We start from the raw sequence: 16182 nt of genomic DNA on the forward strand, positions 1-16182 counted from the left end.
ACACCAAAGGCATTAACCATGAGAGAAATAGCTGATAAACTTGACTTCATTAAAATGAAAAACTTTTGCTCTGCAAGACACAATCAAGAGAATGAGAAGACAAGCTACAGACTAGAAGAGAATCTTTTCAAAAGATACATCTGATAAAAGGGCTATTATCCAAAATATGCAAAGAACTCTTAAAATGCAGTAAGAAAATAACCCAATTAAAAAAGGAGCAGAGGGTCTGAACAGACACCCCACCAAAGATATACATGTGGCAAATCGGCATTTGAAAAGGCGTGCAGCATCCTGTCAGCAGGAAAACTGCAAGCTCAACAAAGAGATTCTACTAAATGCCTATTAGAATGGCCCAAATCCAAAACACTGACAACACCAAATGCTGGCAAGGATAAGGAGGAAAAGGAACTCTTGCTGAATGCTGGGAGACATGCAAAATGGCACAACCACTTTTGAAAACAGTTTGGCAGTCTCGACTAAATATACTCTTACCATATGATCTAGCAATTGCACTTCGGTGTTTTCCCAAATGAACTGAAAACTATGTCCACACAAAAACCTGCATGTGGATATTCAGAGCAGCTTTATTCCTAATCGCCAAAATTTGGAGACAGTGACGATGTCTGTCCTTCAGCAGGTGAATGAATAAACTGTGGCACACCCACCCAGATAACGGGATATTATTTGGTGTTAAAAGGAAATGAGCTGTCAAGCTGGGAAAAACATGGAAGAAACGTAAATACATATTACTAAGTGAGAGAAGGCCATCTGTAAAGGCTGTACGATCTCAAGTGTGTAATGCTCTGGGAAAGGTAAAACTAGAGAGAGAGTAAACGGATCAGTGGTTGCTGTGGTTAGAGGAGAGGAAGGGTTAAACAGGAGGACCACAGAGGACTTTCTGGACAATGAAACTGTTCTGGATGATACTGCAATGGTAGTATTCTGCATTCTGTAGCTATAGATTTTCCTATTTTAGACGTTTCATATGAATGGAGTCATTACAGTATATGGTCTCTTGTATCTGGCTTCTTTCATTTAGCATTTTGTTTTCAAGGTTCATTCATGTGGTGGCAGGTAATGGTGCTTCATTCTTTTTTACTATTGCAAACTACTCTGCTTTATGTACTTCATTTTATTTATCAGTTCATGAGCTGATGCACATTTGGGTTGTTCCCATTTTTTGGCTTTTATGAGTAATTCTGCTGTGAATGTTTTATGTGGCAAGACACACGGTTGTTTTTTTTAAAGCTCCCCTAATAATTCTAACGTGCAGTCAGGTTGGTGAGCCACTATTCTCAATGACAACAAATGGCTAAGCTATTTCTCATTGGATTGACAATTATTTGCTCCATCTCTCCTCTGCTTTATCTGTCACATAGGAGAAAGTATGGCACACTAGAGACAGAAAAGAAAACCCAAACTCTTTCAGATTAAAAACTCAAGGAAAAGACCCTTCTTATAATCAAGATACCATTACTCTCGGGAGTCAAGATCCATACAAAATTATGATACATCTTAAAATATTAATAAATAAATAAATAAATAAATAAATCTTTAAAAAATCTATTATGACAGTTCATTCAAGTTTGAACCTGTTGTCATGGTTGGAGTGGTAATGGGCTGGTGAAACAATGCCCACTGAACAAATTCCAGAGTAAAGGATAGATTGAAACCCAGTGTAGTACACAAATTAATGTTGACCTTTACTGAGTTCCAAAATCAATATTAATTACTGCTGGGCTATGTAATTATAAAAGTGCTATTTGGTGCTCTCAACCAAGGATAAGGGGAGAGAGAGAAAGAAACTTGAATTAATGCCATCTGTGTTTTCTAACTTTATAATTAAGGTCAATTCCTCTTTGGACCATTGTAAGTTAGTATATATGATTATTGTTAGATTTATTATGTCCTGAGAACTATTACCATTAGGGAAATATCCTTTCTGGTTTAGTTGGGACAGTCTTGGTCTACACCAGTTTTCCTGGCATCGTTTTTTTGTGTGTGTTTTGATTTTTTTTTTTTTTAAGATCTTATTTATTTATTTGCCAGAGAGAGAGCACAAGCAGGGAGAGAAGTAGGACTCCCCACTGAGCAAGAAGTCTGACACGGGACTTAATCCCAGGACCCTGGGATCATGACCTAAGCCAAAGGCAGTTGCTTAACTATCTGAGCCACCCAGCCATCCCACCTGGAAGAGTTATTTAAAAAGTCTCTTTCACTCACAAATGTCCCATTTTAGATAATACATTATATGATTACCCAGTTATAGATTCTACTTCATAGGCAAACTTTACCCACTTGATAGATTTTAAATATCATCTTAAAAAATTCATTTTTTTCTTAGTCAGACATTGCATGAACTGATTTTTATATCAAAGACCCGCCAGTTGTTTTTTCTGTTTGCAATAAATGCTTTCTATTGTGGCCTTTAGAAAATATGACTCTCTGCTAATTGGCTTGTTACAGCTTTATTCCATAATCTATTTTAGAAAGAGAGAGAGGGTAAGCGGGCAGAGGGGCAGAGGGAGCGAGGGAGGGGAAGCAGACTCTCTGTGTGGAGCCCGAGGCAGAAATTTAACCAAGCGAGCCACCCAGGCACCCTCCCCCAATCTACTTTTGTGACTACATTCCTGAAGATTACTTGTCATCTGCCTTGTTTCAGTGCAATTGTGGTGAAGAATGTGCATCAACACAACTTCATAAGACACACAGCAAGGCTGTCTTCTTGCAGAAATAATTATTGAGCTTGGAAGGCAGAATCCTTTCTTGGGTTGTTTTGTCCTTTGCTCAAATCCTCCCTTCATTGCCTTTGACTATATCCTCTTTTTCTCTTTTTTCTTTTTCTTTCTTTCTTTTTTTTTTTTTTTTGACATTCAGAACAGTTTATTTCTACATCAGAAATAATGCACGCCATTTTTACCTCCTTTTTATTAAACCCTACTTCCCTGAATCTTCCTCACTGGGCTGGGCAGTTGCTTCCCTTCATCAGAACCACCTAAAGAGTTTTTCAAAGACGTATTTCCAGGCACCACTCTCACTGTACTGAACCGGAATCTTTAAGGTTGGGACATGCAAATGTCAGTGAGTGTTCATTTCTGTCCTCATCTCTTCTCCATTTTCTCTCCCCTTGACCTTTCTCACCACTCCCAGCATGTTAGTAATCTTGTCTCCAGAGCCATTTGCTAAAAATCATATTCCTTAGATCTTCACCCCTTTATGAAATTGTGTCTGACTCTGTAGTTCTGGCTTAGGGCCCAGGGAACTTTATTATTTGTAAACTAAACTTTATTTTTTAGAACAGTTTTAGGCTCACAGCAAAGTTGAGCAGAAGGTACAGAGACCCTCTCTAGTCTCTGCCCCACCCCCAAGCACTGCCTCCTCCATGGTCAGCATCCCTCGCCAGAGTCGTGTATTTGTTATAACTGATGACCCTACGCTGGCATTTCATTTTCACTTAAAGCGTCTCGTGTATACATTCGGGTTCATTCTTGGTGCTGTACACTCTGTGGGTTTGGACAGAAATCCCTAGTCCTAGACAGCCATTCTGTCTAGGACTAGGGATTTGGGGGAGGAATGAAGAGAGACTGCTAATGAGTGCACGTTTCTTTTTTAGAGTAATGATAATGTTCTAAAGCTGACTGTAATCATCAGGGAAATGCAAATCAAAACCACAATAAGATAGCACTTCACACTTGCTAGAATGGTTGTTATTGAAAAGCCAAGCAATAGGAGTGTTGGGGAGGACAGAGAGAACGCAAACTCTTGTGCACTACTGGTAGAGGAATATAGATTAGTACAGCCATTATGCAAAACAGTATGGAAGTTCCTCAAAAAGTTAAAAACAGGGGTGCGTGGGAGGCTCAATTGGTTAAGTGGCTGCCTTCAGCTCAGGTCATGATCTCAGGGTCCTGGGATCAAGTTCCACATCAGGCTCCCAGCTCCATGGGGAGTCTGTTTCTCCCTCTGATCTCCCCTCTCATGCTCTCTCACCCTGTCTCTCTCTCAAATAAATAAATTAAATTTAATAAAAATTTTAAAACAGAACTACCATGTGATCCAGCCATTCTACTTCTGGCTATCTATCAAAAGGAAATGAAATTTGTTATCTAGAAGATATTAGAATCGCACCCCTCAGTTTGGTTATCTGCAGTATGTACCCAACCAACTGCACTTTTCCTGCCAATCTTCATGGCCTTTGTGCCCTCTTCCTAACTGGGACTCTGCTCCAACGTTCCCTTCAACATCTCAGCTACCTGGCCAGGCAGGGGCCTTGCTTGGAAATGCAGTTCTGCACTGCCGGTCTTTTCCTAACCAGGCCTGACCTCTTGCACACTGGCTGGCTGATACCCTGCCTCAGGTTAAAGAATCTATCTTGTAATAGCCCACATTGTCACTTGCAGATACTGTGTATTGCCTGCTACTGCCTGGACACACTGCTCCTGGAGCCCATACCTGCTTAAATGTTGACGCTGGCCTGCCCAAGTCAGAAATGGCCCGAATGCGCACTTGGACATGACCTGTGACGGCTGGTCCCTGCAGCTCCCTCAGGCATGGGCTTGACATTCCTGGATGCATCTCCTTTTCCTGCTGGCCTGCATTAAAGTTACAGCACTACCTCCAAAATCTTGTTAGAAAGAATATAAAACATTTATAATCATACAAAGTATTAAAGCACTATTTAAAGGGTATTGTTCTTTTTAAAATTTAGATTGTACTTCCAATAGCAAACTCTTTTGAGACATTCTTGAGGATTTCCCTATGTTAATACTTCTGAAGGGACCGTGCAACCAGTCAAGTGGTATCATACTCTTAACTTCAAAAAGGCTAGGAGTCAAAGGGCTACAGTGTGAGTGATCAAAAGTACAGCAACCAACCACCCTTCAGCTTAGGGAAATTATATGGACTCCTGTGTCCAGGGGCCACTATTAGGACCACTGGAGGAAATAAACTAAAGAAAGAGTTTGAAATACGTCAATCAAATGTGGAGAAGACATTTAATGAACAGGGATAACAGCTGGGTGTGAAATAGGAGGGAGAGCCTTTGCCCAAGATCCCAGATTCACCACCATCACCACACAGCTGTGAGAAGCTGGGGTGTAAGTGCTGTTAAAATCTCAAGGACACAGATGAACGTGTGTCAACCTAAACACGCAGGAAGGGAGCACTGTTAACTATGAACAAAGCTACATACTTCGATATGAGATCATATGTCTTCTATACCGATTAACAGAAAGATCCAAAATAAATGAGCTCAGGACTCATTTGGTAGAAGCAGCAACCTCGGTTCCACGATTAAACCTAAAAAAGTAGCAACTGCCAGATAGAAGAAAAAATCCAAAATCCAACAAGAAAAAAAATCATTATTTATAGCAAGTACTCATTAAATGTTTATTACCTGAATGAATGACAAATAATTTCATCCCATAATTTTTAAATTGCGTTAAAACTGTGAGAGTATTTAACTTTTCAAATTTCATACGATCTTATTCCTTCTGTGCTCTACTTTCTAAAAGCTTGATAATCTTTTCCTATTTCTCATAAAAAATTCTTATGCTCACAGTAAATAAACTGGTGGCATAAAGTTACTTTAGTTCAAGCGAAAAGGTTTATTTCTGCTAGACATCTCACCCAGTTGCAAATTAATCTGAATTGGAACAAATAAAAATATGAATTAAATTTTCCTATCACTCTCTAAAGGTTCATGTTAGGCTTCATTTAGGTGATCGATTTTATGTGAAGTTTACTATTCATGAAGTTTTTAAATTATGTAACAGAAGTCTTAATATTCAAAACTGTTTATACTTTTCTAAGTCAGGATGACAAGAACCTGGAACAGAATTTCTACACAAAAGGCCTGTTTCCCATGGGAATATACCAGAGTTCTGATTTTATGCTCACATCACACAAAGATAGGCTGTTAGTGGAGAGTTGTTTTGTACAGATGGCATTTTTAATTCTCCATGTTTTGTCCAAAAATGTAGTCTTCATTTTCATCAAGAAGAGAAGTCTGGAATTTCTTCCATTTCAAACTCGTTTCTCCATTTTTGCAGGTCTTTTGCATCATTTATCATCCATAACTCTGCAAAATACTTTAGCCTTTTCCTGGAGAGAAAATAAAATATGATTTATTTTATAAATGGAATTATCGGGGTACAATACATTTCACTGACAGCTATAAAAGGTCTAAGACAGGTGTGCCTGGGTGGTGCAGGTGGTCAAGCATTTGACTCTTGGTTTTGACTTGGGTCATGATCCTCGGGGTTGTGAGATCGAGTCCCATGTTGGGCTCCATGCTAGGTACAGAGTCTGCTTGAGACATTCTCTCCCTCTGCTCCTCCTGTTTGCGTGCTCTCTCAAATAAATAAATCTTAAAAAAAAAAAAAAAAGGGTCTGTGACTTAGAGCACCAGACAGAGCTCTGTGGTTAGGAAGTTGTGTCAGCATCAGCTTTCTGATGACACTGTTATAATCAAGGACCGAGGCTGCTGATTGCCACTACTACCTCCAAGGAGGGGAGACCCCAGCTTCTTACCCTTCTAACTCGGACCAGAGGTTAAGAGCGCTCACAGGATGAAAAGTAAAGCTGATTTAATACAGCAAAGCTAGCTAATGAAAGAGAAGAATGCCAGCATAACATAGACCAACCAGTTAAATATTTAGGGTCTGGAGCCAGGGTGAATTCCAGTTATTGCTCCACCACTAACTAGGTATAGGACCCTGACTTCCTGGTCGATTTCCAACCCTTGCTTGGCCTCATTTTCCACAACTACAATATGGGGATCATGCCAGTACCTATACCTCACAAGGCTGTCATAGGGACTGAGGTAGTGCAGGTAAAGCAGTAATACTAGTAACTGGTGCCTGTCTGTCTGGGCTGCTGCAAATGACTGCGTAGACTTGTTTCTGTGCACAGTAAGCATTCGATAAATGCTAACTGTTATCATAAACCCACAGAAATGTACAAGATTCCCCTTGGTTTCTTTGATCTCGCCAATGGAACTGATATGATAAGCACTTTAAGTCAAAAGGTAAAAATAATGAATATAGTGTCTGAATAAATGATCAGTTTCTACCCCAATGCAACCTCTTTTGACAATTCTCTCTTGTCAAGATTATAGATTTCAAAATGTCACACAATAGTTGGAAGAGTTAAAACATTATAACCTGTGAATTTTATTGCTCTTGCTGTTCTACTGGCTATATAGCAGGAGTAAGTATAAACTATCATATTTTACTGCCATCTCATATATATATATGTCCCTTTGTAGTAAAGTTTTATTCTAGTTTCTCTAGGGAAGAAGAAAAATAGTAGTAAGATAACAAAAGAGTATTTAAGTTTGTCTATGGACTACTGCAGAGAAGTAAGGGCTTATCTTGGAACTCTCATAATAAATAACTACTTTCCTAACCTGGTATTGTGGAAAGGTTCCAAAAGAGAATGCCAACAGAGGAAGCCACACATCATGCCAGAGTCCAGCGCTTTGGATTTGGTCAACCATCATTTACCCCTGCACACTACAGAGTGGCAAGGCAGAACCACAAGAGGAAAGAAATGGAGAGGTTGTTTGCAGTACTGTACTTCAGTATACAAGTTGGTAATTGTTTAATTAATATTAGGTATTGCTATTTCAATATGTAAATTTGGTAATGATTTGCAGTACTAAAAATTTTTCCTGTAGTGTGGTCACCAGTCAAGATTTTCTATTTGACCAACAATCTGTTCCCTCGCAGTCATAAAATTATCAACCAGGGCAGTAATATCTTGCCCTAAGCATATCCCACTTTCCAGGTAGTACAGGTGTGGGGCAGGGGATGGATAAGGAAGTTATGTCCTTTTGTCATATAATCTTGTATTTGGGGGGAAAGGCTGTAACTTATTATTTTTTACTATGATTTTTTTTTGGAATATCTTTCTTCCAAAGCATACTTCTGATATAGATCAAGATCAGTTAATATACTGACTACCTACTGGCTGGATATCAAGGGTAAAAGATAGAATGCATTCACATAATACACATAAGCATTCTAAGTGACAAAAAGAAGGCAATTTAAAGATATATTTATTCAACTCAGAGAGAAAGAGGAGAGAGAGAGCCAGAGCGGGGGGGAGGGGCAGTAGGAGAGGGAAAGAGAATCTTTAGGCAGACTCTTCACTGAGTGCAGAGCCCCACACGGGGCTCAATCTCACAACTGTGAGATCATGACCTGAGCTGACACCAAGAGTTGGATGCTTAATTGACTGTGCCACACAGATGTCTGAATAAAGCTGGGTTTTTGTTTTCCGTTTTTTTAAAATATAGACTCCAGACCCAGTGTGGAGCTTAACATGGAGCTTGAACTGACAAACCTGAGATCAAGACCTGAGCTGAGATCAAGAGTCGGATGCCCAGTCAATTGATCTACCCAGGTGCCCTGCAGGTAGTTTAGAAAGAAAAATTTGTCATAAACAATCCACAAAAGAAGGGACATGGGGATACGGACTATAATTACATAGTTATATAATACTATTATTTTCATTCATACCCTGACAGAATTCTTACTTTCTGAATGCGGTATATGGACAAAGGAAGTACTCTAAAGGTTTTAAATGTCATGGTTTCTTTTAGTCATTTGTTGTATAATTGAATGCTTTAAGCAACCAATGTGTTGGCACACAGTAAGGAGTTAACTTAGTTCTTTAGAAAAATGACTTTAAAACCAATTTAGCAACTCAACAGATAAAGATCTGAGTAAAGAAGGCGGACTGAATTCACATGAGCTTTTCAAAGATCTGTTTTCATTTTATTTTAATTAAATGTTTCAGAATATTTGAAGAAATGCTTAAAGGTAAACCTAACATTCATTTATAGGACATTCCTCTTCATTGGACAACTTGGAAGTTTTCATTATAAGTAAAAAAATGCCACACAATCATTCTGACCTCTTCATATTTACTAATCTTTCTAACTCTTTTGACTTGCTAGCTGCTTTCTTTAAAATTTCTCCAGGAACATCTGCTAGTTTAGCCACATTTAGTCCGTAACTTCTTGCTGCAATTCCTCTGGTTATTTGATAAAGAAAAGTGACAAAATCAGGAACTTGCTCTTCACCTACAAAATAAAAAATTAAAAAATAAATAAAGAGGAGATAAAGGAAACCATCCCTGCAAGTTCAAAGCAGAAGATTAAATAAGACATAAATTCTTACAACTTCACTCAATTAAAATTTACAATCTGAAAAAGAAACCCATTGTTCCTAATCACTCTCAGCGCCATTTATCAATTATACATATCTAGGAAAAGGGGAAATACTATTTTGAAGATTCTCTTGCATTTAGGACCTTATAGCTCACCTAAAGGTGGGGTTTTTTTGTTTGTTTGTTTTTTTAAGTAAGATTCTGTTTTTAAGTAATCTCTACACCCAGCATGGGGTTCAAACTTACAACCCCGAGATCAAGAGTCACATGCTCCAATGACTGAGCCAGTCATGTACCAACCCCCCCCCCCGACCTACAAGTTTTTAAAAATGACTTGGTGTAAGGAAAAGATTTGTTTTATGCTTCTTCCCAAAAAATTTCAACTGAACTGCTATTATCAGAAAGGAAATGATTCTGATACACAGTACAATTTTTCCTGTAAAAACAGACCAAGAAAGTGTTATTTCAGTGAATGTACTCATTGAACAGTCTTGTATGCAACACACTCTGTAAAGTAACACATGTAAGAGATATTTCTAAGAATGCTAAAAACAAAACAACAGCAAAAAATGCATAAGGAAATACAACATGGTGCAGTTTAAATAACAAGACTGAGAAATTCTGGTTTACTAAATGAACTGGGTTAACTGAGAGTTATATATATTCAAGTGGACACTGTTCAGTTCCACCCAGCTCCCCCTGAGGACTAAAGGATTTATTGCCTCAGCTCTCAGGAAGGTTGTCAGTCCACAATCCACAGCTATATCCCCTCTTTGGGAGTCACCTCAGCTTAAAAAGAGAACTGCTTCATCTGAGGTCATGTCCTGTCTTGGGCAGCCTGCACCATGACTGGTTGCTATGGGAGTTGGTAGGCAGCTTCTAAGATGGCAACTAAAGATCCCTGCCTCCTGGTGTTCATGCCCTTGTATCATTCTCTGCCGCTGAGTGTGGCAGGGCCCACTGACTTGCTTCTAACAAATAAAATATGGCAAGAATGATGTGTTGTCACTTCTGAGATTAGATTGCAAAACACTGTGGCTTCTGTCCTGGGCATTCATTTTCTTGCTTACTTGTTCTGAGGGAAGCCAGTTGCCATATTGTGGGCTGCCTTATGAAGAAGCCCACATGGAAAGACACTGATGTCTCGGGGCACCTGGGTGGCTCAGTGGGTTAAAGCCTCTGCCTTCAGCTCAGGTCTATGATCCCAGGGTCCTGGGATCAAGCCCCACATCGGGCTCTCTGCTCAGCGGGGAGCCTGCTTCCTCCTCCCTCTCTGCCTGCCTCTCTGCCTACTTGTGATCTCTGTCTGTCAAATAAATAAATAAATAAATAAATAAATCTTTAAAAAAAAAAAAAAACCACTTAAAAAAAAAAGAAGAAACTGATGTCTCTGGCCAATGGCCACACGAGTGAACTTGGAACTTGGAACTCTAAAGCTTGCCAGCACCCATGTAAGAGGTCTGGGAAGTAAATTCCCCCAGTGAAACTGTGAAGTGATGACAGATCTAGACAAAGTTGACTGTAGCCTTGGGAGAAATCGTGAGGTAGATGTGGCCATCTAAGCTGCCCCTAGTTTCCTGATGCAGAGAAATAGTATGATGATCAATGTTTGCTGTTTTCAGCTATGTTTGGGAGTAATCTGCTATGCAACAATAGCTAACTAATAAAGGGTATTAAAGGCCAGGCCCCCTCACCTCAAACTGCATCAACTCTGAAAGACCAATCCCATCTCAGAGCTCTCAGTAGGACTGGCTAAAGCCTTATGACCACAACACAGCCCCATTGGACCAGGCCTGCCCTCAGGTGTTGATCATGAGAGCACTCCCAGCCAACACCTGCCACAAAAATCTCAGACTCTGCTATCATACAAATACATACACAGAAACTAAAAACTTCCAAAGAACTAGGATATAATGAAGCACAATAACAGAAAGACAAAGCTGCATACTGTTTAATCTTTGATAAATCTCAAGCATCTCAGGATTATGCAGCTTTTATTATGAAACTCAACCCAATTACATAGAATTGTAAAAATGCCCAAAATGAACCAGATTTTTAATAATTTCTGAGATCCTGGGGCACTGGGTGGTTCAATCATTAAGCATCTTCCTTCGGCTCAGGTCATGATCCCAGGGTCCTGGGATCGAGCCTGCATCGGGCTCCCTGCTTGGCAGGTAGCCTGCTTCTCCCTCTGCCTCTACCCTCTGCTTGTGTTCCCTCTCTCCCTGTGTCTGTCAAATAAATAAATAAAATCTTTATAAAAAAGAATTTCTGAGATCCCAATAAACATATTATAATTTTATCAAGAGCTTTTTCTCATATATTATGTCATTTCATAAATGTGTATGATAAATGGGTTTACTCTTTTATCAGCTAAAAACTAAAAAGCATAACCGAGAACAAGGATAATGGAATTTTCTTTAACCTCTTCTAAGAATTCAGCAGCAAATAACACCTTTCTAAGGCTGGGTGCTGGAAGTGGGAGGTGGAAAGAATGCTGGCACTCTCAGGAATACAGACTAAAACTCACATTACAAAGCACTAAGAATACCTTTTGCCTCCAAATAAAACTTGAAGAACATAAAGAACAGGTGAGGAAGTGGGTGGAAGGAGACTAGGAAAGAAACGTGGAGAAGCCAGTGCCTGCTACCCTGGGTAATTTTTTGTTACTCACTGATGCTCACATGACCAAAAGTGAAGTGAACAGCAGTAGGCAATCCAAAGGGTAAACTCTTCTCATCCTTAAGACAAAAAAACAGTCTTTATCACATCAACTAGCTTGGTTCTAACTGATGTACCTATGTCCGGCCTCTCCTCTCCTCTATAATCTAACCTCCATGCCGGTTTTCTTAAAAAAAAAAAAAAAAAAAAAAAAAATCATTCATCTGTCTGTCCATTTGTCATCCGTCCAGCCATCCACTCTTCTATCCTTTTCTGGAAGCCCACTAATGCCACACAAAACCCCCTTAGTTAAAATTTGCTTTGCTGATGGCTTTTTTTTTTTTTTTTTTTGCTTTATATATATAACATATAGTATGTATACATATACATAGCTATACAATGCTTTTTATGTAATATAGCTATAATAGTCCTGTATTTTATAGCTATATAATATAAAATACTATGTTGCTCCAAATAATTTAACATACCTCAGCACAAACAGCTGCTCAATTTCTCATCACATCCTAGTCTCCATTGTAGTACTAATTTTGGTAGTTCTCACACCATCAAGGTAAATAATGAGACTACTCTTCCATAATCACATTAGGGTTTGTTTTTGTTTTTTTTTTTTAAGATTTATTTATATATTTGAGAAAGAGAGAGTGTGAGCATGAGCATTAAGGGACTGAGGGAGAGAAAGAATCTCAAGCAGACTCACCACCGAGTGCAAAGCCTGACAGAGGGCTTGATCCCACCACCCATGAAATCGTGACCTGAGCCGAAACCAACAGTTGGACACTAAACTGACTGAGCCACCCAGGCGCCCCCTCACATTACAGAGTTTTAAGAGTTATGTTCTCCATCAGGACTGTCCATCACTCCTCTCAGAGGGGAGAAGGGGAGAGAGCGTGAGTGTGGGTGTGATGCAACTGTGGCAGCAGACAGCCAGCGAGGAGAGAAGAAGGTAAATAAAAGCTCTTGGTGAGGACTTCACTTATAAGCTATAACCGTTTCTAGATGGATATTACTGAAAAATTTATCTGATTCTGCTTAGAGTCAGAGAAAGCAATAATTCATGTTTCTGCTGGTTACAGGGGAACTTAGCAAAATTTGTTTGAAAGCCAAACTTCTGTGGGCAGTTATTAAAGAAATATGTGTGTTGATCAAATAGTGTCTGAAGTCACTTTTGGGACTGATTCATAACATTTTTAGAGGTGAACGAGGTGAGGTAACCTGTCCAAGATTTTATAGACTGGAATAGATTAAAGTACATGTTTCTTACTGCAGGTCTGCTGCTTTATCTACCTCGCCATGAGAAATAACAGCGTATCTTCAAAGCCACCCAAAAGGTCTTTGGGGTGCTTGAGCGATAACCTACACAGGGGCCTCTAATTCAGACAGCAGTGGAGCTAGGTTAGAGGTAATGGATGAAACACAGATGTAGCTAGAAAAACACTGGAGGTAAGCAGGCAATGCAACAATGCTTCAAAATTCTGAGTGAAAATTATTTTCAACCTAAAATTCCAGCCCTAGTGAAATTATAAATGAAGTATGAAGGTGTACTGGAGACTTTTCATTCCTGCAAAATCTCAAAACTTTTCACTCCTTTAGCTGATATTACTAGTAGCCTATCCAAAATCTTTTCCAATGCTAAGAAAACCCTGATTTTATATGGAAATAACTCACTGACCATTTAACTGAGGGGATAATGTCCTCATGCCAAGCTCCAAAAGTTGATCCTGATTAATCTAGACTGATCCAAGCTACCCCTGTCATTGTCGCTTTCTAGCCATTGGTTTAAGGGTGAGCATGTGATTCCACTCTGAAAAGGAGAGGCGACAATGATGAGATGTTAGTGAACATCTGAGGAGAGCTCCCCGGCTCCTAAGAAAGAGTCCCAAGAAATGCTGGTCCCTATTCTTTCTTTGGATATTTGTTGATTCTGGCTTTAAGGTACAAAAGAGCCTCGGCCACGCTGTCTGATGATGAAGCAAGCAAGGCTGGAACACGGAGCCTGGGGAACTGTAAAGAAGAAGAGCTGAAGCCCACTCTTCCTCTGAGGTCCCTGTAATGTGAGATTATTTCTACTCTTACTGTTGGAGCCTCTGTGAATTCCAGGATCCTGTTACCTGCAAGCAAATGCACAGAAGGCGGGATGAGAGAAGTCCTAGTGTGCTGGTGAACGCAGGTGTCAGGACAACAGCTGTGCAGCAGGCCTAGGGAGCAACCATCGCAGAGAAGCAGGACAAAGGGCTCCAGGGGGAATGACTCCGGCGAGGAGAAGTGGAACCAGCAGTTCAATCACATGGAAAAATGTCTGGAGAGGCATTTTATAAAGCTACTGGCAGGTACAGGAAGAGTCAGATATAGACTCAAATAGAAGAATGGAACAAAAACAAGGCAATTACTGCCTTCAAAAACACAAAAAGCAAAAATATTGCATAAGAACAAAAATGCACTTGTCCTCATACCTGGCTCATGATTAAGCAATACTTCCTGGCAATAACAGTGAAAACTCTGAAGAGGAATGAGGCAGAAAGAACCTGGAATGAGTACCCTGGGAGGTCAGAGCAGCAAAGGCTGAGGACTCCCAACCAGCACAATGAGAAGCCGAACAATAATGTGTCCAGATGATGAAGCAGGAGACGGGCAGATAAGCATATGATTTAGAGATTCGGAAAGAGCGATGAAGGAGGTGAAAGTGGCTGCCTTGGGACTGGACGGGGAGGGGGCATGGAGGGAAGGGACAGAGGCAGGGGTTTTCTGCCCCTTAGCGTGTGCCTTTCAGCATCATTTCATGTTTAAAATTAGGTTCATGAATATAAATTTCAATTAATAAAATAAAATGCCAGAACACTTACAGGTTGGTAGTCAGTTCACATAAAGGCTTATCACTGACCCTTCCCTGCTGGTGAACTCTTGTTTATCCCACTGGGTTTTAGCTTATAAGCTCCTCCTGTCACTTTGGATGCAGATTAATAGACATGAAACTGCTTCCATGTGAGAATTTATGATGTGTTTTTCAAGACTGCATGGTGGTGAAAGGCAAGGATTGCCTAACATTACATTTAGCTCAGGTCCAGGGCTTTGTTTTATTTGGGCCAGCTGCCTGATTTCTTTTTCAGGTCCATCTTTATTACTTTTCCAAAATAAAATTTGGACCCTGGAGTGTCTTGGGTAATGGATTTTCCATTGCAGCACACCAACTGTGTAAACCACTGCTGGCCCACAGGCTGGGAGCTTAAAAAAATTACTACTGAACAGGAAAATAAGATTATACTGAAACTGACGATATTACTTAGAGCACTTGAATTTATTTCTGTTGGCTAATGATGTTCTTTTTCATGAAACATCTCATTCCTGTGACAGTGGTCCAGGGTGGGAAGGCTAGGAAAAATAGTGTAGATCCCACATACCTCTTCTAGCAGAGCAGGAAAGAACCTGCAAGCAGATAGCAGATTCTAGGACTCTAGGCTTAGTTCAACCCCTACCCAGGTGGCCCACGTGGGCAAGCCACTTGACCTAACATTCAGTTCCCTTGTCAAGTTAAGATAAAACATATGTTCAGTATAGAATACTGGGGATGAGACATTTTTGAAGATGACTAATATACTTGACTGTTCGGGCAACTTTCCTGGGACCAATCTAAGAGTAAAACCTACACGGCACCTCTGACCCCATCTCCTTCTTATAGAAAAATGAGGTAGACAAAAACCAGAGAAGTGCTCAGAGATGGCAAAGATAAATGTAAATTCTACTTGACCCTAAGCTTGGAGAAAATGAACTTGGACAAATGTCATTTATAATCAACATTCACAGCTTTTATTTTTAATAAGCAGCAAGTTCACGTATTCATGAATCAAACACGAAAACCAACACATTCCTGTTGTACTTACTGCAAGTGTATTTCATACCTGAATCCTCTTTGCTTTCATCCTCAGTGATCAAGAATCCCATGTGATAATTTCCCACCTGTTGCAAGTAACTTTTTTCTAATTCACAAACTGGTGGATAATGGGTGACAAACAGGGTTAAGGATTTCACCTAAAGCAGTAAGACATGACAAACGTTATTTTATTTTTATATTTATTTATTTTTAAAGATTTTATTTATTTGTCAGAGACAGAGAGAGAGAACATTAGTAGGGAGAGCGACAGGCAGAGGGAAAAGTAGACTTCCCGCTGAGCAGGGAGCCCGATTCGGAACTAGATCCCAGGACCCTGCAGTCACGACCTGAGCTGAAGGCAGATGCTTAACCAACTAAGCCATCCAGGTGTCCCTGTTATTTTATTTTTAAATTTTACCTTAAACTTTTCTCCAATTTTGTTTTGAAAAAGTTCAAACCTT

General features: G+C 39.8%; 1 protein-coding gene across 1 annotated transcript in view; it reads right to left on the reverse strand.

Moving 5' to 3' along the window:
• Positions 1 to 5363: 5363 nt before the first annotated feature.
• MSH3 (mutS homolog 3) overlaps positions 5364 to 16182 on the reverse strand; it is a gene marked incomplete at its 5' end in the record, with an annotated part of 182047 nt that continues 171228 nt past the window's right edge. The window contains 4 exon segments of the mRNA XM_082724737.1: positions 5364 to 6010; positions 6012 to 6102; positions 8920 to 9088; positions 15750 to 15879. Of these exon segments, the coding sequence (XP_082580863.1) occupies positions 5951 to 6010; positions 6012 to 6102; positions 8920 to 9088; positions 15750 to 15879 (450 nt within the window). The 3' untranslated portion in view covers positions 5364 to 5950.

The sequence above is a fragment of the Mustela nivalis genome (genome assembly GCF_964662115.1).
Source record: "Mustela nivalis genome assembly, chromosome: 3".
In the NCBI taxonomy this organism is placed as follows: Eukaryota; Metazoa; Chordata; class Mammalia; order Carnivora; family Mustelidae; genus Mustela; species Mustela nivalis.